The sequence below is a fragment of the Saccopteryx leptura genome, chromosome 2, assembly GCF_036850995.1.
Source record: "Saccopteryx leptura isolate mSacLep1 chromosome 2, mSacLep1_pri_phased_curated, whole genome shotgun sequence".
Taxonomy (NCBI): domain Eukaryota; kingdom Metazoa; phylum Chordata; class Mammalia; order Chiroptera; family Emballonuridae; genus Saccopteryx; species Saccopteryx leptura.
Window position 1 is genome coordinate 254,164,124 of NC_089504.1, and position 26,801 is coordinate 254,190,924.

The 26,801-nt window shown below is 50.4% G+C and overlaps 1 protein-coding gene and 1 pseudogene across 1 annotated transcript in view; one reads left to right on the top strand and one right to left on the bottom strand.

Moving 5' to 3' along the window:
• Positions 1–1,113: 1,113 nt before the first annotated feature.
• The window catches only part of UCK2 (uridine-cytidine kinase 2), a 58,786-nt gene continuing 33,098 nt past the window's right edge, over positions 1,114–26,801 (top strand). The window contains exon 1 of the mRNA XM_066371398.1: positions 1,114–1,572. Coding sequence (XP_066227495.1) covers positions 1,474–1,572 — 99 coding nt within the window. The 5' untranslated portion in view covers positions 1,114–1,473. The remainder of the gene's footprint in view (positions 1,573–26,801) is intronic.
• On the bottom strand, positions 13,876–14,572 carry LOC136393392 (large ribosomal subunit protein uL6 pseudogene; annotated as a pseudogene).

The window sequence follows — 26,801 nt, forward strand, 5'->3', positions numbered from 1 at the left end:
CACACATCAGCTCAGACATTTGGGGAGGCACCTCCTCCAGCCTAACTTCAGAAGTGAAAAGAACATTTGTGTTTTCTAATACCCTTAATTTTCTTTAGTAAATCCCCTCCCCAACGGTGTTTCCGGATTTAAGTTAGTTTACTAAGTTTTAAAAGAAGAATGCTATTGACTTAGGTCCTCTTTTAGACTCTAGGACCCCTTCAGCTAGCTCCTTGATCCCATTCCCAGATTCACAGGGGCAGAGGCTGAGAATTACTCGTCTAGTCTCTCCCCGGGGCCCCAATAAAAGTTCCCTGTCCGGTTTACATATGGTCCAGGCACTGTGCCAGGCACTAGCCTCAGGAATTCAAACGCACTCACAACATTCCTAGGATGCAACCGCCGTCCTTATTCCCATTTAATAGATAGGGCACCGAGGGTCCAGGAGGTTCAGTAACTTGCTCACGGAACTACACGTAAATGCAGAAATCTGGCCCCAGAGGTGGCGGCAGCTCTGAGTCTAAGGCAGATCCTGCCCTGACTCCGTAGGCCCATCTCTGAAAAACCAGTTCCAGCCCTCAGGATGACGTGAATGTTCTCACAAGCCCTGACTCCACGGGAACCTCAGGATTTCAGATTTCAAACTGGTTTGAACGGGCGCTGAAGTTAGGAGGGGAAGGGCGCCCCTCAAAGAACCCTTCTCCACGGAGTCGCCTGTTAGGCAGGAGGGTCTCTGGGGGTTTACGAGAGAGGAAATGTTTAAAGCCAGAGCAGACATTATTTTGGCCAACGACAGAGGAAAAAAACTCCAACACAACAAATTCACGTTTTTGCAAAACACAAATTTCTAGCTTGGATAACGGGTGTACGACATGAATTCTTCATTTCATCTTCATCTTCCAAGCTTGTTCTAATCCGGCTCCTCAACCCCTGGGGTCGTTCATTTCCTCCACGTTCAGATCCTCCCTTCTAGCCTTTTTTTTTTTAACCCTTTTTGAAATAGGTGGTGACACACCTAGTTCAGACGCGGCGTTCCCAAGGTCGTGGGGGAAGGGTTAACCGCCTGGGAGGGGGAGGGGAAGGGAGAGGAGGAGGGGAGGGCTCGCACCCGGTCGAAGCCCGCGGGCGGTGGCGGCGGCGGCGGCGGTCCGGAGGGCGGGGGCTGGGCCAGACGCCCGCCGCCGGCGCCTGGGCGAATAGCAGCGCGCCGCCCGCCGGATTGGAGCAGCAGCATCACGCTGCCCGCCGCCGGGGATGTAAGCGGGCCGCCGCGGCGCGCACAGGCAGGCGCTCGCTCCTCCGGGACCGCAGCCTACACCGGCTCCGAGAGCGGCTGGCGGCGACGGGGCGGCCTCCCCGGGCGGCGGTGGCGCAGGCGGCGCTAGAGGAGGCGTTGGCAGCGGGGCGGACGGAGCCGGCGCGGCGGGCGGGGAGCGGGGAGCGAGGGCGCGTGCGTCCGCGCGCACAGGCCGCGGAGGAGGGGCGGCGGGAGCCATGGCCGGGGACAGTGAGCAGACCCTCCAGAACCACCAGCAGCCCAACGGCGGCGAGCCCTTCCTGATCGGCGTCAGCGGGGGCACGGCCAGCGGCAAGGTACGGCAGGCCGCGCGCTCTCCCCGCGCGCGAGCCGGCGCGGCGCATGTGGCCGGCGGCCGCGGGCCGTGTCAGCTGCTGCAGCCACCGCGTGGCCCGCGCGCCACGCTGCTGGCCGCGCTCCAGCGCTGTTTCCAGCGCGGACTCAGGGCGCGGGGGGCGGCGGCGGCGGCGGCGGCCCATCACGGTCCCAGGTGCCGGTCATCCACAGCAGGGTTTTTTTTCCCGGCGCCGGTAACTCGTGGCCGGGGTCCTGTAGCTGTGGGGGAGGGGCGGGAGCGGCGGATGCTTATTGTTTTGTAAGTCCGCTCGCCGTTGGGGAGAGGGCTCCGAGCTGGGTCCCCAACGATCCTCTGACGCATGCCTCTCTAGGTCTCACGTGGACGGTCGCCCAGCGGCTCAGCCCGGTGACGAGGGCGGAGCGAGCCGGGACCACGACCCGAAGCTGCGAGAGCGCGCCGGGCGCGTCCCGGAGAAGGGGAGCCCCGGTTGGGCTGGGGATTGCAGGGCTTTCCGGGTAAAATCCTGAGAGCCACAGAGGTGCGGTGACATCAGTGAGATGAGAATAGTCAGGGCTTCCCTTTTTGATGGTTCTAGAGGAAGCGTGGCCGGCTTCCACGAGAAAGTTACGCTGGTTCCGCTCTCTCGGATGCCCGGGGCTTGCGCGCTGGGACCCTCGGGAGAGGGATCCTCCCGCGGATGTCGGGCTCCCCCCGGAGCCTGCTTCCTTTGTGTTATCCGCGAGGAGAGACGAGGGAAATGCTTTCCGCCTGTACCCCGGGCTCTTTCTGCAGGTGGACAAGGGTGGAGTCCTCCCAGATGTTTCTTTCTTTGCTACCCTAACTGCCTTGGAGAGGAGATGGCTCGTTTCCCCTGCTGTTCACGTACCTCTGACTTGGGTCGGAGCAGGGCTCCTCCAGGGGAGCCGGCCAGAGGTGGGTGCTCTGCCTCCAGGCCGGAGAGCCGACCTGGGGAGGCGGCTGGCGCCATGAGGGGCCACCACGAGGTTTTCGTCCCGGAGCCGACTCCGCCGTGGCCCCTCCATTTTGGTTCCACATTTTCCCTCCAGAATTTGGACTGCTTTGGCGCACGGGGCCCGAGACCCGGCAGCCGGCGCTGGAGGACTTTCTTATTAAGTTGACCTGGTCCCCAGTTCTCAAGGCTAGGACCCTGCCTGCTTGAGGTCCCAGAAGTTGATGCTGCTTTGGCCCCTGGTTAAATGCATTAAACAAACAAATAAAAACCCTTTTCCCTTTTTTTTTGGGGGGGGGGGGCTGGTACTATTACTAGTAATTCAAAGCAAAACCAGGGTGCCCGCTCTTCCAGGAAGCTTTACCTGCCTTTTAGAATTGTTCTTTTCGTTGCTCATTCCTGTTCCAGGGATCCTGCCGCTCCCCCCTCCCCCATAGCCTCCGTTTTGTTCATGGCTGTCTTCCCAGACCTCGGATAGGATGCCTGCCATGTAATTGGGCCCAGATGCTAACCTGAGGGCCAGTCCTCTTTTGGGGGAAGGAGTCTAAAGCTGGCAGATGAGTGCAGCCTTTAGAAGCAAAATGACCTTGGTGAGCATCTAAATAATTTATAGTCACTCCAGAGGTGGAAACAGATCCTAGGAGGCGAAATAGCTCTGTCCTCCTTGTGTGTTCCTCAGTCGTCACCCATTCTCAGTTGCTGGTCTAAAAGTTGGTAAACTGACAAGCGGTTGGGGGCCCGCTGGCTGTTACGAGGGAGGCATGGGGGGAGGAGAGAGATGGCTAACTCTGCTGTCCCTGTTTCTTATCAAGGAGAATGAGTATAGAAACTCCTAAGAAAGGGCCTGTTTTCATGCAGTTTTTCAAAGTCTGTTGTCCGTTTTTGGCATTGATAACTACTTTGTCATTGTTTAAGATTGTTTTATAGTTAAAGAAGTCCGAAGGAGCATTAGACTGCTAAAATTCCATATTGTAGTCAATATGTTGTCGTATCTTTTTTTAAGTTCATTGATTTTTGCCAAGAGGAAGGGAGAAAGAGAGACAGAGAGAGGAATATCGTTCTGCTTATCTTGATTCAGTGGTCACATCCCTTACCGCCAGTTCTCCAGTGAATTCGAAGTTTCCCTTGTCTTGTCTGAGGATGGTCAGCATCAAGAAATTGGATCTTTTCAGAAATCTCAGGCCTGAGCACCGGAGGTCAGGAGGGTCTAGCAGCAAGGTTGATGCTCAGCCTCCCAGATATTTTCTTACAAATGGGCTTGTTAGAGGAATTTGGGAGAAGGCACCAGGGCCTAAAGAACGCCATCCAAGATGACAACTTGGGAGGTAGAAGGAAGCTCAGAGCTTCTGGAACCCAACACTTAGTCCCATCTCTTAGAGATGAGAAAGAATGTGTTCAGATCTGTATGCGGTGACCCAGCCGGTGCTCACGGGTGTGGCTCCAATCCCTGCCGGTGCCTGCCCATGTGGTTTACGAATAGTCAGGCCAGGAAAGAGGACGCATGTTTGCAGCTTCAACTGGGAAAGGGGCTGCTTGGAAAGGCAGCAGACTGGTTTCCCAGGGGCTTGGCTGGAAGTGGAAATGCAGCGAGTTCTGACTGTTCTCCCCACCTGTTCCCGCATGAGAAAAACCCAACTCTCTGTTCATCTTTCGAGGGCTCTAACTTGTCTCAGTGTTGTGGCTGCCCCCCCCCCCCCCTTCTCTCAGCACAAGTATTTTATCTCAGACAAAATTACTTTGGTTGGAGAAGGCAAAAAGATAAAAAGATTGAGTATAGTTCCACAGGTCACATTTTCTGGCTGGCTTTATAAATGAAGGTGAACTAGGATATTTTAAAATAAAATTTTTTTTTTAAATCAAGTGAGAGGCAGGGAGATGGAGAGACAGACCGGGATCTAACCAGCAACCCCTGTCTGGGGCTGATGTTCTGCCCATTTGGGGCTGCTGTACTGTTTCTTGGCAACTGAGTTATTCCAGTGCCTGAGGTGAGGCCATGGAGCCATCCTCAGTGCCCAGGACCAACCTGCTCATTAGAGCCATGGCTGCAGGAGGGGGAGAGAGAGTGCAGGGGAAGAGGTGGAGAAGCAGATGGGAGCCTTTTCTGTGTGCCCTGACTGGGAATTGAACCTGGGACTTCCACAGGCCAGACTATCTATTGCTGAACCAATTGGCCAGGGCCATAAAATAATTTTTTCGTTGAATTTATAGGGGTGATATTGGTTAATAAAATTGTACAGGTGTTAGGAGCACAATTCTATATAATATCATCATCTCTATTGCATTGCGTGGTCACCACCTCAGCCCAAGTCAAATCTTCCTCCATTACCATCAAATTAGAATTTCTGAGTAAGCTTTGCTGGGCTGACCTGCCCGAGTGATCATTGTGAAAACCAGATCTTAAAGTGGTGGGTTGCGAAAGTTACTTTGGTCCATGTGCAAAACCAGATTCTTACGTTTCTAAGGGAGAGAGAGAAGTCTAGAGAGAGCAAGAAATAATCATGGAGGGGGGCGGGGAAGGAACAACAACAAAAAAAACTGCATCTTCTCTCTTGTTCATTTTTGCTGTTGTCTTGACTTTTTACATTGTCCTTGGCCAATGCCCATTAGAGTGGACTTCCTTGGCTATAGATCTGATTGTGTCACTGTGATTTCTGGAAACCTTGGATGACCCCACACCCCATTTCTCGGACTACAGGTCAAACATTTCCACACAGTAGAGATGTCTTGGGTTCCCAAATGTGGTCCCAGACTTGATTTCCCCACTCTTGCCCCTTCCCGACACCCCAACGCACATGGACACATCTGGGAGCTGCTCTCATGGTTGCCTTGTTCAAGGTATGCTAGATAGTCTGGCCTGTGGAAGTCCCAGGTTCAATTCCCAGTCAGGGCACACAGAAAAGGCTCCCATCTGCTTCTCCACCTCTTCCCCTGCACTCTCTCTCCCCCTCCTGCAGCCATGGCTCTAATGAGCATTTTGGAATGGCCTCGAAACCTTTCAGGCCTCAGTTCTGTAAATACTTCCTCCAGGGAATTTTGTTATATCTCTTTCTCTAATCAGAATCATTTTTTCTTTTTGTCTCAAATGCTTGCACAGATTTACCCCATTTTGCCTTGAACTGCAGGGATTTTTCGACTACGATAAGGGTTCCGAGTGTCCTGTTCATGCCTTCATGCCCACTAGAATATTTGTGGCACTGAGTTAGGCAGACCATTATTCGTAATTACTCTTTTATTTTTTTTAATTCATAGGCTTATTTGAGTTAGGATGTCAAGCCACAGATGGAACCATACTTAACTGTGATTCATGTTGCAATGACTTAAAAATAAAAAGCCCCTCGAACCCTAATCCACCAGTACTGCTTATTCACAGCTTTTGTGTTTATTTAGCACGCTCTGAGGAGGTATTTGCTGAATGAATGTTGCCATGCGGAAGGCTATGCTGGCTGCTTGGGGTTGAGGGGAAGTCAGGGCCTAAGGAAACACAAGGGGAAGTCCTTGCCTTTGCTTTCTAGTTGGAAGCTACTTGAACCACTTTTACGAGCAAAGCGCATGGATCATTGAGGCATTTCATTGTCTCTGCCCTCTGAAGTCTGGCCAGTGTCTTCCCTGGTGATGGATGACCCTGGACGATGACGTTAGGAGAATGTTTGACTTGAGCTCACTTCGCTAATAAGGCGTAGTGGAACTTGGATTAGAACCCGGATTCATTCCCTTTATTGAGCTTTCTCCACCAGCAGGGACTAAGTCCTCAGAGGTAGTTTTCAGGAGGTTGGTCTCTGACTGGGTGTGATACAAATAAATCATGAGGGGACAGCGCAGTCCCCTCTGCCCCCTCCAAGGTGGGGGCTGTTGGCTCAGCTCCACACCTGCCTTGAGAGTTTCCTGCTCCAGGCCTGTGGCTCCTTGGCTCCCATATCCTGTTCCTGGGACCTCTGCGGCCACCTCTCCTGGCCAAACCAGTCAACCCACACCCTCTTCCTATCGGGGGCTCCCAGAACCAGGGGGCTGGGTGGTCCTCCTGTTTTCTCAGAGCTGGTGGGGTGTGCTTTCTGCCACCCCCTGCTGCCAGGGCCATTGAGTCCTAGTTTGATGTTGTCCCACCACTCTTCCCCCTGGCTCTCTCTCTACCAGCCACACCTACTGCCCAGCAGGCCATGCTGCCCCCTGCCCCCAAATTTTCGCAGTTGCTGTTACCCGAAATTCTGTGATTCGCTGCGTTAGCACGTAGGTAGCACACAGCCTGTGGACTGAGGACGGGCCAGCAGATCCAGGACTACCCCCCCCCCCCGCTGCTTTTCCCCTCTGGGCTGTGCTCAGCTGCTGAGGGTCTCTGTGGTGTGGTTCTGTGCTCCCTCTATGTAGCCATCGAACTCCTTCTCGTGACTCTGTCTTGTTTGCTTAGGCCTTCTGCCTCATCTTGTTACTGCTTTGTGGGATATGGCTTTTAGGAGATTCTGTGATGGAGACGGATTGTATTTGGGAATTTTGCTGCAGAAAGACCTGGTCTTTTTTTGACAGTGAGCTCTGAGATGGTGCTATTGGGATTGCCTAAGATCTCTTAAGGTCTTTCAGATGTGGATCTCAGTTTTTTAAATCAGTAAAAGAGGTTGGAGGGTGTATTCTTCCTGTGTGTGTGTGCATGCTTTCTGGTCTACTAAACTGTATTTATCTTCAAGCTGATTTAATCACTATAGCATTTGGTCACCTCTATTATAATATATCATATATATATGAATTATATAAATATAAGAAATATAGTTATAAAGCACAAAAATAACGATAAAAGGATAAGAAATGAAATGAACACTAAACACTGGTTGCTTTAATGGTATAAAGCCTTTTTGATTCTTTTTAAAAATATTTTTATTTATTTATTTTAGAGAGGAGAGAGAGGGGGATGGGTTGGGGGAAGGGGAGGAGGAGCAGGAAGCATCAACTCCCATATTTGCCTTGACCAGGCAGGCCCAGGGTTTCGAACTGGTGACCTCAGTGTTTCCAGGTTGACACTTTATTCACTGCGCCACCACAGGTCAGGTGCCTTTTTGATTCTTTAAAACATTTTTTATTGGTTTTAGAGACAGAGAGAAACATCAATCTGTTCTTATATGTGCCCTGACCGGGGTTCGAACCCACAACCTTTGTGTATCAGGACGATGCTCTACCAACTGAGCTACCAGCCAGAGAGAGCCTTTTGATTTTTATAAAAATGTTTTTATGACGAAAACGCTTTTTATTTATTTATTTATTTATTTATTTATTTATTTATTTATTTATTTATTTTGTATTTTTCTGAAGCTGGAAACGGGGAGAGACAGACAGACTCCCGCATGCGCCTGACCAGGATCCACCCGGCACGCCCACCAGGGGGCGACGCTCTGCCCACCAGGGGGCAATGCTCTGCCCCTCCGGGGCGTCGCTCTGTTGCAACCAGAGCCACTCTAGCGCCTGGGGCAGAGGCCAAGGAGCCATCCCCAGCGCCCGGGCCATCTTTGCTCCAATGGAGCCTCGGCTGCGGGAGGGGAAGAGAGAAACAGAGAGGAAGGAGAGGGGGAGAGGTGGAGAAGCAGATGGACGCTTCTCCTGTGTGCCCTGGCCGGGAATCGAACCCGGGACTTCTGCACGCCAAGCCGACGCTCTACCACTGAACCAACCGGCCAGGGCAACGTTTTATATATATTTTTTTCTTTAAAAAAAAACAACAAAAATCTCTAGTGGGGAAGGTCGTCCTCTTCGACCGAGCGCGCAGCTTCGGGAGGGACGCACATGGAGCGGTGAGGGAGGAAGGGGACAGCCGCCTAGCCAGCCAAATCAGCCAAATCAACCCTGGCGATCAATGGGTTGACAGATGTCACAGCCAGATCACCCTCACATCCAGCAACGCTTTATATTTAAAAGATATTTTTTGTTTTTACCAATTTTAGAGAGAGAGGAAGAGAGAAAGAGAAGCATAGATTTGTTGTTCTGCTTATTTTATACATTTATTGATTAATTGTTTTTTTTGGTTTTGTTTTTAATTTTTTCATAGAGAGGAAGGGAGAGACAGGGGAAGGTAAAGAGAGAGAGAAGCATCAACTCGTTTCACTTAGTTGTTCCATTTAGTTGTGTACTCATTGCTTCTCGTATGTGCCCTGATTGGGGATCGAACCCACAACTCTGGATAATCGGGAGGACGCTCTAGCCAACTGAGCTATCTGGCTAAGGCAAAAAAATGTTTTAGTTTTAAAAATCTTGTTTCAGCCTGTCCAGTGGTGACACAGTAGATAGAGTGTCGACCTGGGATCCTGAGGTCCTGGGTTTGAAACCCCAAGGTCGCCAGCTTGAGTACAGGCTCATCCACCTTGAGCGTGGGGTCACTGGCTGAAGCCCAGAAGTCGCTGACTCAAAGCCCAAGGTTCCTGGCTCGAGCAAGGGGCACTGGCTCAGCTGGATTCCCCCACCCCCCACCCCCCATCAAAGCACGAATGAGAAGCAATCAATCAACAACTAAAGTGATGCAACTATGAGTTGGTGCTTCTTACCTCTCTCTACACACACACACACTCTCTCTTAAAAAACAAAACAAAACAAAAATCTTGTTTTAGCCTGACTGGTGATGGTGCAGTGGACAGAGCATTGACCTGGGATACTGAGGTCCCAGGTTCAAGGCCCTGAGGTTGCCAGCTTAAGCTCAGAGGTTACACTGACTTGGCTTGAGCCTTGCCCCCCCCCCCCCATATATGAGAATCAGTGAATGACTAAAGTGACATAATGAGTTGATGCTTCTCATCTATTTCTGTTCCTTCTCTCTCTCTCTCTTAAAAAAAAAAATCTTGTCTCATACATAGGAGTTCTGGGTCTTGGTTGATATTGGTGATATTTGTCTTGACGATAATACAGGACTCTAGGTTTGGTTCTTTTTGTATTTTTCTGAAGCTGGAAACGGGGAGAGACAATCAGACAGACTCCCGCATGCGCCCGACCGGGATCCACCCGGCACGCCCACCAGGGGCGCCGCTCTGCCCACCAGGGGGCGATGCTCTGCCCCTCCGGGGGGTCGCTCTTTTGCGACCAGAGCCACTCTAGCGCCTGGGGCAGAGGCCAAGGAGCCATCCCCAGCGCCCGGGCCATCTTTGCTCCAATGGAGCCTTGGCTGCGGGAGGGGAAGAGAGAGACAGAGAGGAAGGAGGGGGCGGGGGTGGAGAAGCAAATGGGCGCTTCTCCTATGTGCCCTGGCCGGGAATCGAACCCGGGTCCCCTGCACGCCAGGCTGACGCTCTACCGCTGAGCCAACCGGCCAGGGCCTAGGTTTGGTTCTACATTAGTTTTCCGAGTCTTGATTTAATGACCATCATGTTGGGAAAAGTTAATCCCCTGAGAAGATCCAAGTACAAGACACCTGTTATTTCCAGGGTTTACAAATCACAATAGTGCTATCCCCCAATTAGCAGTGGCTTTGTTAAAAAAAGAAAACCAGCTAGAAAATTTTCACTTCTGTTTATTATTCGCTTTTGCAAACTAAGGTGCTCCATTTAAAGGGTTTTTTTTACCTAGTGGATTCAAAACCCACTGAAAACCCTCATTTGCAAGTGTTTACAAGTTTCTGTTTATGGATTTTATAGGTACAGGCTAGATTTTGGCAAAGAAATTGCTTTAAAATGGAAACAGTTTCAAGTATCTTTGTAGCAGATGGGTTGATCATTTAATATTTTTTATTTTTATTTTTTATAGAGACAGAAAGTGAGTCAGAGAGTGGGATAGACAGGGACAGACAGACAGGAACAGAGAGAGATGAGAAGCATCAATCATTAGTTTTTCATTGCGCGTTGCAACACCTTAGTTTAAGTTCATTGATTGCTTTCTCATATGTGCCTTGACTGCGGGCCTTCAGCAGACCGAGTAACTCCTTGCTGGAGCCAGCGACCTTGGGTTCAAGCTGGTGGGCTTTTTGCTCAGACCAGATGAGCCCACGCTCAAGCTGGCGACCTTGAGGTTTCGAACCTGGGTCCTCTGCATCCCAGTCTGACGCTCTATCCACTGCACCACTGCCTGGTCAGGCTCATTTAATATTTTTTAAAGGTTTTTTTTTTTTTTTTGTATTTTTCTGAAGCTGGAAACGGGGAGAGACAGTCAGACTCCCGCATGCGCCCGACCGGGATCCACCCGGCACGCCCACCAGGGGCGATGCTTTGCCCACCAGGGGGCGATGTTCTGCTCCTGTGGGGGGTCGCTCTGCTGTGACCAGAGCCACTCTAGCGCCTGGGGCAGAGGCCAAGGAGCCATCCCCAGCGCCCGGGCCATCTTTGCTCCAATGGAGCCTTGGCTGCGGGAGGGGAAGAGAGAGACAGAGAGGAAGAAGGGGGGGGTTGAAGCAAATGGGCACTTCTCCTATGTGCCCTGGCCAGGAATCGAACCCGGGTCCCCCGCACGCCAGGCTGACGCTCTACCGCTGAGCCAACTGGCCAGGGCCAAAGTTTTTTTTTTTTATTTAGCGATTTTTTTAAGAGAGAAAGGGATGGGGGGAGAGAGGGGGAGACAGGAACATTGATTAATTCATTTCTGTATGTGCTGTGACTGGGGATTGAACCGGCAACATCTATGCCTCAGGATGATGCTCTAATGGTTAGAGCATCATCAACTGAGCTCTCCAGCCAGGGCGATAGTTTAATTTTGACATGTGTTTTCTTTCAGTCCTACATGAAACAGCTAGTCAAAACATTATTTTTTAATTTAATGAGAGGAGAGGAGGTGGAGACAGACTCCCACATGTTTCTGGACTGCGATCCACCTGGCAAACCCATTAGGGGGCGATGCTCTGCCCTTCTTGGGCACTGCTCGGTTGCTCAGCAACTGAGCTCTTCCTAGCACCTGAGGTAGAGGCTGTGGAGTCATCCTCAGTGCCTTGGGCCAACTTGCTCCAATTGAGCCATGGCTGTGGGAGGGGAAGAGAGAGATAGAGAGTGAAAGAGAAGTGGGGGTGGGGTGGAGAAGCAGATGGGCGCTTCTCCTGTGTGCCCTGGCTTGGGAGTAGAGTCAGGGACATCCACACACTGGACCAACGCTCTGCCACTGAGCCATCCAGCCAGGACTTCTTTTATTTTTTAAAATTAACTTATTTATTGATTTTAGAGAGAAAAGAGGGGGGAAAGAGAGACAGGAACAATCGATCTGTTCTTGTATGTTCCTTGATGGGGATTGAAATAGCAACCTCTGTGCTTTGGGGTGATGCTCTACCAACCGAGCCATCCAGCCATGGTAGAGCTTAATTTTTCAAAGTAAACTATTTCTAAATGAACAAGTAATGGCAACGTTTACATGAAGATAAGGGAAAGACAGGATTTTCTCAAAGACAAAATAAAGGTGTAGCAGTCATCAGGTGTTGACATAAAGTCCTAATTGGCATTCGGCCCACGGGCAGGCAGGAATTAAAGTCTAACACGAGCGTTCACACAGAGAAAACCACTGTACTCTCAGTCACTAAAGGGCCATCAACAGACCTTTGAACACAGTTACTTGGACAGCGTGAAAAATCGTATGAAGCGTTGGGCTTTCAGACCTCTGGTAGGCAGTCATTTGATTCTGCGTTGGCTCTACAATGAATTGCCTATGCTTTGAGAATTCTGACTCATGATTGGGAGAGGGTGCTAAGTCTTAAAAAATATATATATTTGCTTTGCCACCTGACTGTTAAAAATGATTTTTCCACAAGATTTTATTTTTATTTTTTTAAAGCAGTTCTTTTCACATGGTTAGTCCCTAGGAAACCACAGGGAAAGTGTCACGACTCTCTGTGAACTTTCCACTCTTCCTAGATTGCCTAAGTCCTCCACGGAGTGACCTGAAGTCCCCTCCCTGCACAGCAGGTGCCCAGGAGGGCCTTTTCTTGGCGTCTTGTGTGTCCCCCGCACTTCCCTTTGGAAGAGCACAGTGTTAGGGACAGAAGGTTCTGCCACATGGCCTCCTTGTGACTTGTGGCATGTTACTGTCGGGGTTTTAGAAGAATTTTGCCTGCTGCATCTGTGACGGAAGCATAAGAATGTCAACGTGTGTAGGGTTGTGCGTCTTTGAGGCTGTAAGCAGTCTAGAAGTATGCTACCTGGTCCGGCATTCTGCCTTCTTTCTCCCCCTTGGCTGAAGAGCCGTTGCGTCATATCTCAGCAAACACTCTCTGTTTGCGCCTGGAAGTCCAGAGTTCTGCAGATGTCTGTACGTTGCCTCCTTCCTGATAGTGGGGGGTGAGCGCGGCCTCCTCCAGCTAGACATAGAGAGCTCGTGGTAGATTAGGGTGCCAGACTGCCGACCTGTGTGTGATTCTGGTCTATAGTCTTCAGACGGGTTGATGTCCCTGAGATGCAGAGAGTGTGTGGAAAATGCTTTTTTTTTCTAGCCCATATTTTTGTCCTCTTTCTCTTTTATTTTTCCTGTTCTTAACATCTTTTTTGACATTTGTTATATATATATATATATTTTTTTTTTTTTTTGCTTCATTCTGGGTAAACAGTCCCAAAAGATGTAACTTTTGATATATTGTAAACACTGACATTTAAAAATAGTAACTGGTTTATTCTTTTTTTTTTTTTTTTTTTTTTTTTTTTTACAGAGGCAGAGGTAGACAGGGACAGACAGAAAGGAACGGAGAGAGATGAGAAGCATCAATCATTAATTTCTCGTTGCACGTTGCTACTTCTTAGTTGTTCATTGATTGCTTTCTCATATGTGCCTTGACCATGGGCCTTCAGCAGACCGAGTAACCCCTTGCTCGAGCCAGCGACCTTGGGTCCAAGCCAGTGAGCTTTTTGCTCAAACCAGATGAGCCCGCGCTCAAGCTGGCGACCTTGGGGTCTTGAACCTGGATCCTTCCGCATCCCAGTCCGACGCTCTATCTACTGCGCCACCGCCTGGTCAGGCTGGTTTATTCTTTTAAATGTATCTGCTAGGCCCTAAATACTGCCATAACTTGACCTATTTGTCATTCATTTAAGAATAAGTGAATAAGCTCTTGAGTCAGATGTTCATTTTTTTCTCTTTTCTCCTTGATATCATATTTCATGTCACTTGCCCCCCAAATGTTAATTTCACTTTTTTTATTAAGTAAATTTTTATTAATTGGACTACATTAAAATTAAGAAGTTCTGTTCATCGAAAGATGAGTGAAACAGTTAAGCAGAATGGGAGAAGGTATTTATAATATATAAATCTGGCAAAGGACTTGTAAGCAGAATATATAAACAACTCCTTAAAATCAGTTTGTTTTCCCCTATCAATATATGGCTTTTATTGCATCTTTAAAATATCACAAATAAGTCCGAAGAATCATTTAGCATCTTGCTGTTTCTGTAGCTGGACAACTGGATCTTATTTGTCAGCCTGCTGATCTGTTCCTTTTTCAGAAACATAGACACCATCCAAAAATGTTCTGGTTTCCTTGTTTTCAACTGTAGTGGCCTACTGAATCAAAGCAGCTGAATTTAATACAAGTTCAATATCATTTCCTTCAAGAATCAATTCATCTTTCTGGGCTTAAGATACTGAATAAGCCATTCCTGACCTCATCCGAACCTTGTGGATGTATTTTTTGCCCAAGTATAATAATTTTTTATTTCAATAAGAGAACGATTCTCCTGAATCACAACGTTGATGGGGAAGTTAGCATACACAGACTTCACCTTGTAACAGAAGCCCAATAGAACCCCCTGGACAGTGTTCTATACATGACCGCAGACAGTGCACATGGTGGCTAGTTCTTTCTATTTCCCCGCCATTTACCAACCCAGAGCCTCTTCTTTTTCTTTACAAAGAGACTGAGTTCAACACTGATGTGATTGAAGTTTCTCCACACGGTGCTTTTGTGGTTCTTCACAATAACTGTGTCCATTCAGAGTGACGTCCACATTTTCTGGGACATCGACCATCTGATTGCTGAGAATGGTCTTCATCCTCGCAGTAGATGTGGCAAAGAACTGTCTGTGGCTGAGTATTCACTGAGAAATATTCGTGAGTCTGCAATGTCATATGTGCCGTGTTGTGTTTCAGTAAGAAGTACACAAAGCCAATTGCGTGCTCAGTATATCGCATGATCTCTCAAGGTCTCCTGTGCGAAGTGCATGCGTCTCATGATCACGTCTCACCGCATTGTACTGATCAGTTTCTGAGAGTGAAGAGTCCAGGAGTGGCATATCAGTGGTTCTGAGACTCTCCGGGGACATTGCAGTAACGTTGTTGGCTGGAGCTGCCATCGGTGAGGAGAGGATCCACCTCCAAGCTCGTTCACGAGGCTGTCAGCAGCCCTGGGGGCCTCACTGGAGGGAAGCTTCAGCCCCTCACGGGGCAGGCCTCTCCAGAGGACTGCTAATTTCACTTTCTTTTATGTCTGAAAATTCCTTTCTTTTTAAAAAATTATTTATTAATTTTACAGAGAGAGGAGGGGGTGTGAAAAGTATCAATTCATAGTTTGCTTTAGTTGTTCCCATGGATTGCTTGTTGTATGTGCCTTGACTGGGCCAGCCCAGAGTTTCGAACCTGTGACCTCAGCATTTCAAGTCGACACTTCATCTTCCATCCACTGTGCCACCACAGATCAGGGCTGAAAATCTTTTCTTGATTGTTCTATCATCCTCTGAGACAAAAGTGTGTATATACATTGGGATGATTTTTGTTTCCTATTCTCAGAAATCTCTTCAGTGTTAACTTCTTTTTGAACTGCGTTTTTGCCGTACTTAGCATAAATCAATCAAAGTGAGCCGTTCGCTTTGATAAGTCATTAAACATAAGTGGTAGAATTAGGTTTCTTTTTGTTTGTTTGTTTTGTGTAGGTAGAAACGTTGAGAAACCCTTCCCACGTGTGGGTAGATGACAGGGCGGAAGGCCTTTTGTTGTATCAGAAGCACTGAGTTGTTACCTCTCAAGTGACGCGGTAGAACCTGACGTATTTTATAGATGGGTCAGCTTGCCTCTTGTTCCTTTAATTTTGTTGAAAGCAGAAAACTGGAAACCTTTTAAAAAGGATGTGTGAGTCACTGAATCAGTCCCTTTGTAGTGTCAGCACTAGCATTTCAATCACCCCTTTGTAGGGCCACTGACTTAGGAACCTTGGGTCCCAGCCTGGCTTTGCCAGTTACTTGCTGAGTATCTGTTTAGTCATAGAGACGCGGGACCTCTTGACCCTTACATTTCATAATTCCCTAATGAGCCTTGAGTATCCGAGAACTGTTGCTCGCCGCAGCTCACACATACCAAGTACTTCTTGCATCCTTGGTGTCGTGAGCCCACACAGTGCGGTTGGCAGTTGTACTCCCTGGTGGGGGTTCTGAAAGACTGGCATCCGCTGCCACTTGCCTGCATGCACCCCACCTGGATGCCAGCTGGATTCCTCGTAGGTCGTGGAACCCTGGGTGCTTACTCACAGATGGCCTTTCCTGGGGGGTGTCTCTCTGCAGCGTTGCTAAGGCATCTTGAACGGATCTCGGAACAGATCTCGTGGTTGAATTTCCCCCACCCTCTGTGGTTCTTGCTTGTTTAGTCTGTCTTCCTCTCCAGACTGAGCTCTCTTGGAATCAGGTGGTGGGGGTGGAGGGGTCGGGAGGACACTGGTTTCCTCGCTGTTGGCGGAGGCTAACACATGATCTGAAAACAGTGTGTGTTGTCCTCAGTGAATGTTTCTTGATTAGCCAAATATTAAGGACCATTTTGTCAAATTCTTTGGCATCATCTCTTGAAGAATGCATTGCTTCCTTGCTCAGGGATCTTTTCTGGTTTTCAGCTTTTTTCAGCTTTATTTATTTTGTAGTTTTCAGCATTTAAACTCGCTGCTTTGGCCTGACCTAGCGGTGGTGCAGTGGATAGAGCATCAGACTGGAATGCCAAGGACCCAGGTTCGAGATCCCGAGTTCCCCAGCTTGAGTGCGGGCTCATCTAGTTTGAGCAAAGCTCACCAGCTTGGACCCAAGGTCGCTGGCTCGAGCAAGGGGTTACTGGGTCTGCTGAAGGCCCATGGTCAAGGCACATATGAGAAAGCAATTAATGAACAACTAAGGCAGTAGTTCTCAACCTTTCTAATGCCGTGACCCCAAACCAAAAAATAACTTTGGTGGCTACTTCATAACTGTAATTTTGCTACAGTTATGATTCGGAATGTAAATACCTGATACGCATTATGTATTTTCCGATGGCTTTAGGCGACCCCGCTGGGGTCGCGACCGCAGGTTGAGAACCGCTGAACTAAGGTGTTGCAGTGCGCAACGAAAAACTAATGATTGATGCTTCTCATATCTCCATTCCTGTCTGTCCCTTTCTATCCCTCTCTCTGACTCTATGTCTGTCTCTGTAAAAAAAAAAAAAAAAAAAAAAAAAAGTAAAAAAAAATTGTTACAGTGCATTAAAAAAAAAAAAGTAAAAGAAAAACAAAAAACTTGCTGCTTTGGCTCTTGCTGGGACTTCCTCTTGGGGTCTCATTACCTACCTATATAGGGTTGCAGGCATATTGTCAGCCATAGAGGTTGGTAGGTGTAGATGCCTGTTTAATGGTGTGTTCAGAGAAATGAAAAAAAAAAAAGAACTGTAGAGACTTGGGGTGATGAACACACAATGCAGTATACAGATGTTGTAGAACTGTGCACATGAAACCGGTATTTTATTAACCAGTGTCACCCCAGTAAATTCACTAAAATTTTTATTTTATTTTGTTTTATTTTATTTTATTCAATGAAAGGAAGGGAGGCAGAGACAGACTCCTTCCTGCATGCGCCCCTACGAGGATCCACCTGGCAAGCCCACTAGTGGGTGATGCTCTGCCCATCTGTGGTATTGCTCCATTGCTCAGCAGCCGAGCTCTTCTTAGCGCCTGAAGTGAGGCCAAGGAGCCATCTTCAGCACCTGCAGCCAACTTGCTTCAGTTGAGCCATGGCTGCAGGAGAGGAGGGGAAGAGAGAGAGAGAAAGATAAGGGGTGGAGAAGCAGATGGTTGCTTCTCCTGTGTGTCCTGACCAGGAATTGAACCCAAGACATCCACACGCCTCGCCAATGCTCTAGCAATGAACCAACTGGTCAGGGCCAAATTCACTAAAAATAATAATAGAAAAAACTACTGGAGAATAACTTTAAAATCTTGCTGTGAAGTTCTTACTATGGATACCATCTCTTTTTGTAGAAGAGTTGATCCTTTTATATATTTTTTAATTTACTTTAAAGACTTTATTGATTTTAGAGAGAGAAGGAGAAAAAAGAGTGTAAGCTGGAATCATCAACTTGTAGTAGTTGCTTGTCGTTTGTGCCTTGACCAGGCAAACCCAGAGTTTCTAACCGGTGACCTCAGCATTCCAGGTCGATGCTTTATCCACTGTGCCACCACAGGTCAGGCAAAGAGTCACTCTTATAAACCACAAGGACCATCTTCCCCTGTCTTAGGGGGAGGTGGATCCATCATCTTTAGAGAAAAACTACCCGTGCTTTGGGCACCTGCCTTAGCCTGCCTGTCGGCCGTTCTGAGCACAGATAGGATTTGGGGATGGATAGGAGCTGGGGACGCTCAGAGCAGAGCACGGCCTGGGAAACACGTAGCCTCTTCGGTTCTTCTGCGTTTGATGAGGATGGTAGGGAACGGGCCACGTCCTTATTGAACTGGTGACTCAGCACAACAGACACTCTCTGAAGCATTACTATATGCGTCACCCCAAACACGGGGGTCGTTAGTGTTCCTCTCCCCAACACCAATGTCATGCGTGTAATTATCTGTGTTACAAGCATCCTGCCTGTGACTGCCAGGCTGTGGAACCCTCTCCTTGGTTCACTGGCTCTCTCCCTCCACATGGCCCTCTGCTTGTTGATGTCTCGGGTTATTTCCTGCTCTGACTCCTCCAGGGTTCCTGGGCATTGCCCCCTGATGCTCTCGAACTTAGTTCATTCAGAACTAGACCCCTGAATACCTGACCTCCCCAGTTCCCAACTGCAGACAGACGTGCTGTGCGGGCTGAGTTTTCTGTCCACACAGATCACAGGACAGACACCTGAGCCATCTCTGTGCCTCTCTAGCCTTCCTACATCCTCCCACACCCATGGGATAGGACCCTCCTATCCCGTCACTTATCTCTGCATTTCTCTTGGAGTCACGCCCCGCCCCACCTCCATGGCCTGCAGCCTTCCCTTCCTATGTTCAGAGCTCTCCAGTGGCCCATCTACAAGCTGTTCGCTTGACCTTCTGCTCAGTGTTCTCCACATGCGTCCTCCACATGCAGCTGCAGTGAGCTTTGCAAAAGGTAGCCCTGGGCCCTGGCTGGTTGGCTCAGCAGTAGAGCGTCAGCATGGCATGTGGAAGTCCTGGATTCAATTCCAGGCCAGGGCACACAGGAGAAGCGCCCATCTGCTTCTCCACCCTTCCCCCTATCCTTCTCTGTCTCTCTCTTTTACCTTCCTGCAGCCAAGGCTCCATTGGAGCCAAATTTGCCCGGGCGCTGAGGATGGCTCCATGGCCTCTGCCTTAGGTGCTAGAATGGCTCTGGTTGCAATGGAGAAACGGCCCAGATGGGCAGAGCATTGTCCCCTAGTGGGAATGCCGGATGGATTCCCGTCTGGCTCACGCAGGAGTCTGACTGCTGCCCCGCTTTTTGCTTTGGAAAAATACAAAAAGAAAAAAAAAGAAAAAGGCATTTCTGATCACGCCTGCCGCTCCCCTGAAATTCCTTGGTGGTTGTTCGGGCTGGCTGTTCGTGTCACCTCCTACCTGAGCCTGACTTCCTGTCCCTCCCGGGTGCCTCGCCTGTCCTGTCCCCTCTCAAGGACCTCACCTCCACACCTCCAGACTTGTCCCTGCTTCTGCTTGACACGTCCCCTCCCCTCTCGTCTGGTTACATCAAAGCCCAAGGACAGGCCCTGGCTGGTTGGCTCAGTGGTAGAGCGTTGACCTGGCGTGCGGAAGTCCCGGGTTTGATTCCGGGCCAGGGCACACAGGAGAAGCGCCCATCTGCTTCTCCGCCCCTCCCCCTCTCCTTCCTCTCTGTCTCTCTCTTCCCCTCCTGCAGCCAAGGCTCCATTGGAGCAAAGTTGGCCCAGGCACTGAGGATGGCTCTATGGCCTTTGCCTCAGGTGCTAGAATGGCTCTGGTTGCAACAGAGTGACGCCCCAGAGGGGCAGAGCATCGCCCCCTGGTGGGCACTCCAGGTGGATCCCGGTCGGGCGCATGCGGGAGTCTGTCTGCCTCCCCGTTTCCAACTTCAGAAAAATACAAAAAAAAAAAAAAGCCCAAGGACTTGCGTCTGTCAGTCCACTGCCCTCTGGATCAAGGTTCCTGCCCTGTGTTCTTCCCTCTAGCACCTGAGCCCGCTGTCTGGTGACTTGTTTGTCTTTCCAGTAGGCCCAGTTTTTAAAAAATCGGTTTTGGGTGGGGGAGAGAGAGAGAGAGAAACATCAGTTTGTTGTTTTACTTATTTATGCACCCTCATTGGCTGATTGCCGTGTGTGTCCTGACTTGGGGATTGAACCTGCATTCTTGGTGTATTGGGACAAGGCTCTATCCAACTGAGCTACCTAGGTGAATACAATGAGGTGGTTTTTGTTGTTGCTATGAGCGTGGGACTGAGTTAGAGGTTCGTCAGGGTCATTGTTTTTTTTTTCTTTTTCGTTCTGCCTTCAGAATTCGAGCTCTGGAATGTTCCTCTGACATATCATTGTGGGTGGGTGGTGCTGGTGATCTTCATGGTTGTTGCTGTCTATCCAGTGACCACTGGACTGGCAGAGGGAGTAGGCAGAGCAGTAGGAGGAGGCGCACAGCCTGTCCTGCCTGCTGGGGGACTGTGGGAATGTGGACTGTGACAAGACGGGGTGGGGTGGGGGGTGCACTGGCAGAGGGACAGCCGGGGGACTGTGCCTCCTGTTCTGGAACATGGGAGGAGAACAGAAAACTTGGACTTCATGGATTTAAACAAAATTTGTGTCAAAAGTTCCTGTAGGGCCCTGGCCGGTTGGCTCAGCGGTAGAGCGTCGGCCTGGCGTGCAGAAGTCCCGGGTTCGATTCCCGGCCAGGGCACATAGGAGAAGCACCCATTTGCTTCTCCACTCCCCCCCCCCCTTCCTCTCTGTCTCTCTCTTCCCCTCCTGCAGCCAAGGCTCCATTGGAGCAAAGTTGGCCCGGGCGCTGGGGATGGCTCCTTGGCCTCTGCCCCAGGCGCTAGAGTGGCTCTGGTTGCGGCAGAGCAACACCCCGGAGGGGCAGAGCATCGCCCCCTGGTGGGCAGAGCGTCGCCTCTGGTGGGCGTGCCGGGTGGATCCCGGTTGGGCGCATGCGGGAGTCTGTCTGACTGTCTCTCCCCGTTTCCAGCTTCAGAAAAATACAAAAAAAAAAAAAAAAAGTTCCTGTAGAAAGATCTGGGAAAAGTCAGCTTTGCACAAACCTTATACCTACAGCCAAACCCATGCTCTTCTGTTGAGCTCTTAGGTATATGTTTGAGGGTCGAGAAGGTGTTGGGTCACAAGTTTTTAATTCATTAGAAAGACCTTTCGGCCCTGGCCGGTTGGCTCAGTGGTAGAGCATTGGCCTGGCGTGCGGAAGTCCCAGGTTCAATTCCCGGCCAGGGCACACAGAAGCGCCCATCTGCTTCTCCACCCCTCCCCCTCTCCTTCCTCTCTGTCTCTCTCTTCCCCTCCTGCAGCCAAGGCTCCACTGGAGCAAAGTTGGCCCAGGCACTGAGGATGGCTCTATGGCCTCTGCCTCAGGTACTAGAATGGCTCTGGTTGCAACAGAGCGAAGCCCCAGATGGGCAGAGCATCGCCCCCTGGTGGGCATGCCGGGTGGATCCTGGTCGGGTGCATGCGGAAGTCTGACTGCCTCCCCGTTTCCAGCTTCAGAAAAATACAAAAAAAAAAAAAAAAGAAAGACCTTTCGTCGTGTTTTGCAATACTTTTTTTTCTCTCCATCACCGGTAACACATGCTCTTGTAAGACATCGTAGGATGCCATCAGAGGACTGCGGTCACTGTCCCACCACCGCATCTTCGACCCCTCACATCAACACTTCACGCTGTCTGGAATTATCGGTCGGTGTGCGTATTACCTGTTTATTTTCAAAATACTCGCACCAACGGTAATAATAGCTAATGTCTTCTGACCAGTGACTGTGCTATTCCAAGTGTTTTTATAGGAATTAACTCCTTTAATCTGACTAACAGCCCCGAGAGGTGACTGTCATTATCTTCAGTTCCCAGATGAGATGGTAGCACAGAAAAGTTAAATGACCGTCTTAAGAGTTCTGAGCGCTAAGTGCTGGGGCCCGAACTGAAACCCACATATGCAGCCAGGCTCCAGAGTCCAGAAACCCACACTGCACGCCCTAGTCTCAGCTGAAGCTCACCAGCAGGTGCACCTACCTCCCCCGCACCCCGCATGGGGCGCCCTGCCCTCTGCTCCTGGTGGGCACCTGCTGTGTGGAATGAATGTGAAACACACCAGTAAACCCTGAAAATGGAAACCTGTTTTTTTTTTTCTTTTTTAAGATTTTATTCATTTGAGAGAGAGAGAGAAGGGAGAGAGAAGAGAAGGAATAAGGAGCAGGAAGCATCAACTCCCATATGTGTCTTGACCAGGCAAGCCCAGGGTTTCGAACTGGCTCAGCATTCCGGGTTGACACTTTATCCGCTGCGCCACCACAGGTCAGGCTGGAAAGCCTATTTCAGGGTTCTTCCTTAGTTACCATTCGGCTTTTTTCCTGGTAAAATTCTTTCTTTTCAATTACAAACTCACATTTATGCCCAGGTATTGTCCCTTTTTTTTTTTTTTTTTTACATCAAATGTTACCCCTCCTGGGAAACATATTGTTTTCCTTCTCCATGACTCCTTGGGGGTCCGTGTCCCTTAAGATATGACATTCTCTTAGCTGTGCAACAGTGAACAGGATCTGAGGCGGTTTTATGTGAGCAAAATAAATGTCGGCCTCCGTGGCCTCCTTAAGATCTGGGAGATATTTCAGCCTCATCAGCAATATCCCAGGGGGAGGGGGCCGCTCCTGCCGAGGGCTGCAGCCACCCACTTTCCGTTGTTCTTGCTGGGAGATGTTATCCCTGTAAAGAAAGTTAATGTCACTGGATTTTCAGGGTATACTGATTTGTGGGTTTTGAGCATCTGGTTTTCGGCTGTGATCTTTTCCTAGTTCTTACAATTGAACTGATGAGAAAAAAAAGACAGTCTGGAAAAAATATATATATATATTTTAATAACATTGGGAGGTGGTTCTGTCTGTCTTCCTTCTGCCCCCTCCAGTAGGAGCAGAGGGTTTCCCTGTAGGGGCAGGCCCATGGATGGCCTTCAGAAAGGTCTCGGGAAAGCACATGGCATGGATGGCCGAAGTGGGTGTGGAACACCATGAGCCCAGAGGGCACACAGCAAGTGAGCGAGTGTGCTCGTGAACGAGTGTGCTCACGCGTGGAGAAGGAGAATGAAAGTAGGGAAGAGCAGAGCCTTGGGCAGTGCTTTCAGCAGAAGGGCCAGGCAGGTCCCCGGAGATAGGACATCTGTTGATTTACTGTCGGTACAGTTTGCGGGTGGGGGCTAGTGGAGTGATGGAGGGGGGTTTGTGGGTTTGCGGATCTCACGTGGTTACGGGCGGACCAGATGGCGGAAGGCAGGTGGTTCCTAAGCCCTCCGACTCCCAACTGCAGGATGAGCACTGTCCTCGCGGATGGAGCCCAGGGCCGCATGGTGGGGTCTGGGTCCGGGAGGGGGGCGGGGAGACCCAGAATCGAAGCGGACTTGCTCCCGGAAGCTACAGTTTGTGAAGGTGGTGATCCTGGGCTGGGACATTCTGGCCTCTTGAGACCAGAGGGGAGGGGCGGGGCAGGGCAGTGCAGGGGTGGGATGGGGACGCATTTTTCTCCACACTTGTACACGCATGATAAGACCCGGCGTGGGTAGAAAAATGAAATGAATTTCTGCTGAAGACACCGTTCCTCCCCACGGCATTGGCCCTAAACTCTGTGCTTTGGGCATTCGTGACCAGCTCTGGGGCGGATGGCCATGCAGGAGTCCGAAAACCCGTTGTACCTGGAGGAGCTGGTTTTATACGGGAAAACCTGACTCTCGGGATGAGTCGCCCAGGGCTCTCCAAGGTCATTTCTTTTCCCTTACTGCTTCTGGCGTGCTGTCTGCCTTGGTATTTTTGTCCAGCCTTTTCCTAGTTTTGCTGACTAGCTACCAGCACGTCCAAGCTTCTGTAACTTGGTCATTTCCTAGAACAGAGGGGACTGGTTTGACGCGGGGGGGGGGAGGGGGGGAGGACTTGGCGGGGGTGACCCAGAAATGGTATGGAATAAGGAAAAGGACTGAGGAGGTCACTCTGTGTCCCAGAATACTCTCCTTCCTTAGGTACAAATTGAGGGGAACTGGACTGAACAGCCCTTCGAGTCCCTTCCGTGCTATGAAGAATGACCTTGGGGAAGGCTAACATGCTCCTGTCCCCTCTCGTCTCTGTCTTATCTTTGGAGCTGGCCCAGCGCATCTGGGACTCAGAAAGCCTGCTGTCCCCTCATCCCAGGGGAAGCAGGAGAGTGTGGAGGTGCCTCGTGAACACAGCTCTTCTCTGGTTTGTCCCTTGTCTCCTGGCTTCGCCCCAAGCCTTGCAGATCCTTGGGCTCTTTCCACGGACTTAGTTTCTTTCTGAACCTTGGGGAGCTCTCATCTTGCGCCCTGATCTTCTTTTTCCCGGGCCTGGGTGCCTGCCGTTCTTGGGAGTCACCTCCAAGCCCAGCCTGGATACGTGGCACAGTGAGTCCTCCCTCTCATGTCATCGACAGGTTCTGCGAAACCAATCTTACCGCAGGCTGACGGATGTAAGCAAGGGTGAGTGCCTACGGCGTCCAGGCAGCTTCGCAGTGGAATGACTTTGGGTGCGATGGCGTTCTTCCAGGGCTGGCTCTCCGGTCTGGCTGAACTTGGACGTTCTGGGAAGTCCTCATAGAGTGGTGACATTCAGAGTCAGCCTGGTAAAGGTGTCTGTCCCCTTGAGTCAGAGGTCTCTTAGATACCAAAGCAAGGTCTTCCTCCTAGAGGCTCCTGTTCCTGAGGCGGTCCCTTCCTGTCCCAGGGCCCTGGCTCCGGCTTGCTTGTTTCCTTCCTTCCTTCCTTCCTTCCTTCCTTCCTTCCTTCCTTCCTTCCTTCCTTCCTCCCTTCCTCCCTTCCTCCCTTCCTCCCTTCCTCCCTTCCTCCCTCCCTCCCTCCCTCACCTCCCTCACCTCCCTCACCTCCCTCACCTCCCTCCCTCCCTTTTACATGTTGTGTGACTGTCAAGGTCACAGTTCCCTAAGGTCCGAGGGGCCATCGTCCGGCAGAAAGAACACAAGAACAGATCGTAAACGTATGGACTGCCATCAGAGCTGGTGCCGGGAGTTAACCCGGAAGAACCGACCCTGCGTGTTTGTGATGTTGACTGGACCTGTCAGAGACGCAGGGGACGGGAAGTGTGGGTGCTGGGAGCAATTCTGTGCATCGTGGTTCGCCTCGGAGGTTTTCATGCCCCCCGTGTGTCTGCCCAGTAAAAGGAGAAAGATATTCCCCTCTTCAAGCCCTTCACTCATCAGGCACGTTTATGAGATGTTTTTGTTTTGTTTGTTTTCATGAAACATAAAACATGCCAAAGTACCAAATATTTATATTGTTAACAGTGTTACGCCTGCCTGTTAAATTCAGTGGGTTCTCTCTGCTCATCCCCGTCTCCAGCCAGGGGACTGCAGAAAAAAAAGGAAAGGGATTTTAGTCTCCTGATCCTGAGCCTGAGAATCTCCCTCCCTGAATGTCGTCCCTGAGCCAGAATGCATCTGTTAGACAGATTTTCCTTACTTCTTTCTCTCCGGTCCCCTTGGTGCTTATGATAAAAGGTCTCGATTTACGGCTCCGTGTGTTGCCAGGTTTAGGTACTGGTGGCTTCGTGGAACATCTTTGCTCCCGTCTGCACGCCCTCATTGTGTGTCCCTTCTCGAGAATGTCGTAGTTCTTCTCGGAAGCTCTTCATCCGCACAAGCACGAGGCACAGGGTGCACACACGCAGGGCATTGGGATGTCCTGCACTCAGGGACTTGGCCGTCGCGGTCCCCTCTTCCAGCGGTGCTTCCTTCCCTGTGTTCACTCATGGTGCTGATGGGAGCTGCACGGTCAGCGTTCCCTGCTAACTGGAAACTGGGTGGTGGAGGGCCCATTCCTGTCCCCCTTCCTGTCGGGGTGCCAGCTGTGAGGCAGAATGCCCCTTGGAGTGACCCTCCCACCACCCGCAGGCCTGAGACCACAGAGAAGGACCGGGCTCAGCCTTGAAGCTACCCCCTGCCCAGAGAGGGGCGGCAACAGGTGGCATCCGGTCCGGGGATGTTACTTGACTTCACTCACCTGGTCCCCAGGCATCCCACGAGAAAGGAACCGTTGGTTTATCTGGTGTCCTCTAGGTTAAGGCTGGGAACTGACAGGTAGCTCAGTTCCCATGTTCCCATGGCCAGCCACACGTGGCAGCTGGGCGTGGCCTTTGTGGTGACTCTTCTTAGCACCTGAGGGGGAGGCCAGGGAGCCATCCTCAGTGCCCGGGGCCAACTGTCTAATCAAGCAATGGCTGCAGGAAGAGGGGGGTGGGGAGAGAATGAGAGAGAGAGAGAGAGACAAGAAGAGGAGAGGTGGAGAAGCAGATGAGCGCTTCTCATGTGTGCCCCGACCGGGAATTGAACCCAGGACATCCACACGCTGGGCTGATACTCTAGCACTGAGCCAACCAGCCAGGGTCAAGCAGCAGGCTTTTGTAGGGGAGGTTAGTTGCAGTGAGTCAAGCTTTCTGAATTCATTCCATGCACGCCTATTCCTAATCCCCGAGTCTTTGGTGTATTTTGCAACAACGATGGCCCCAAATAAGGCGTTGTAGCAACAGACGCCACTTGGTTGCATCTTGTTTCCAGACAGTTCACGCTGTGCCACATTTCAAGAGGCACAGCACTAACTACCCCGCGCCCCGGTGGGAAGTAAAACTGTTCTCACATATGTATTCAGCCACTTCCCAGTTTTTGCATTTTCTTCCAGCTCCTGCCCTAATTGAGACCCACAGAACCTCTGTCCGCACAATTGCACATCCCAGGGTTTCCACAGAGGTGCCCTTGGGACCTGCGTTGGGTGATACGCTGGAAGTCGCCGTGTCTGAGATGGTGGCCGGTGGGAGCAGGGCCACCTGTGTGGAGACTGGGGGGGTTCCAGGACAGCCGGTGGGTAGGGGGACAGGGAGACTGGGAACTCCCCTCCTTGTGCTGGGCAGAGGCGTGGAGTAGAGAGGGGAGATG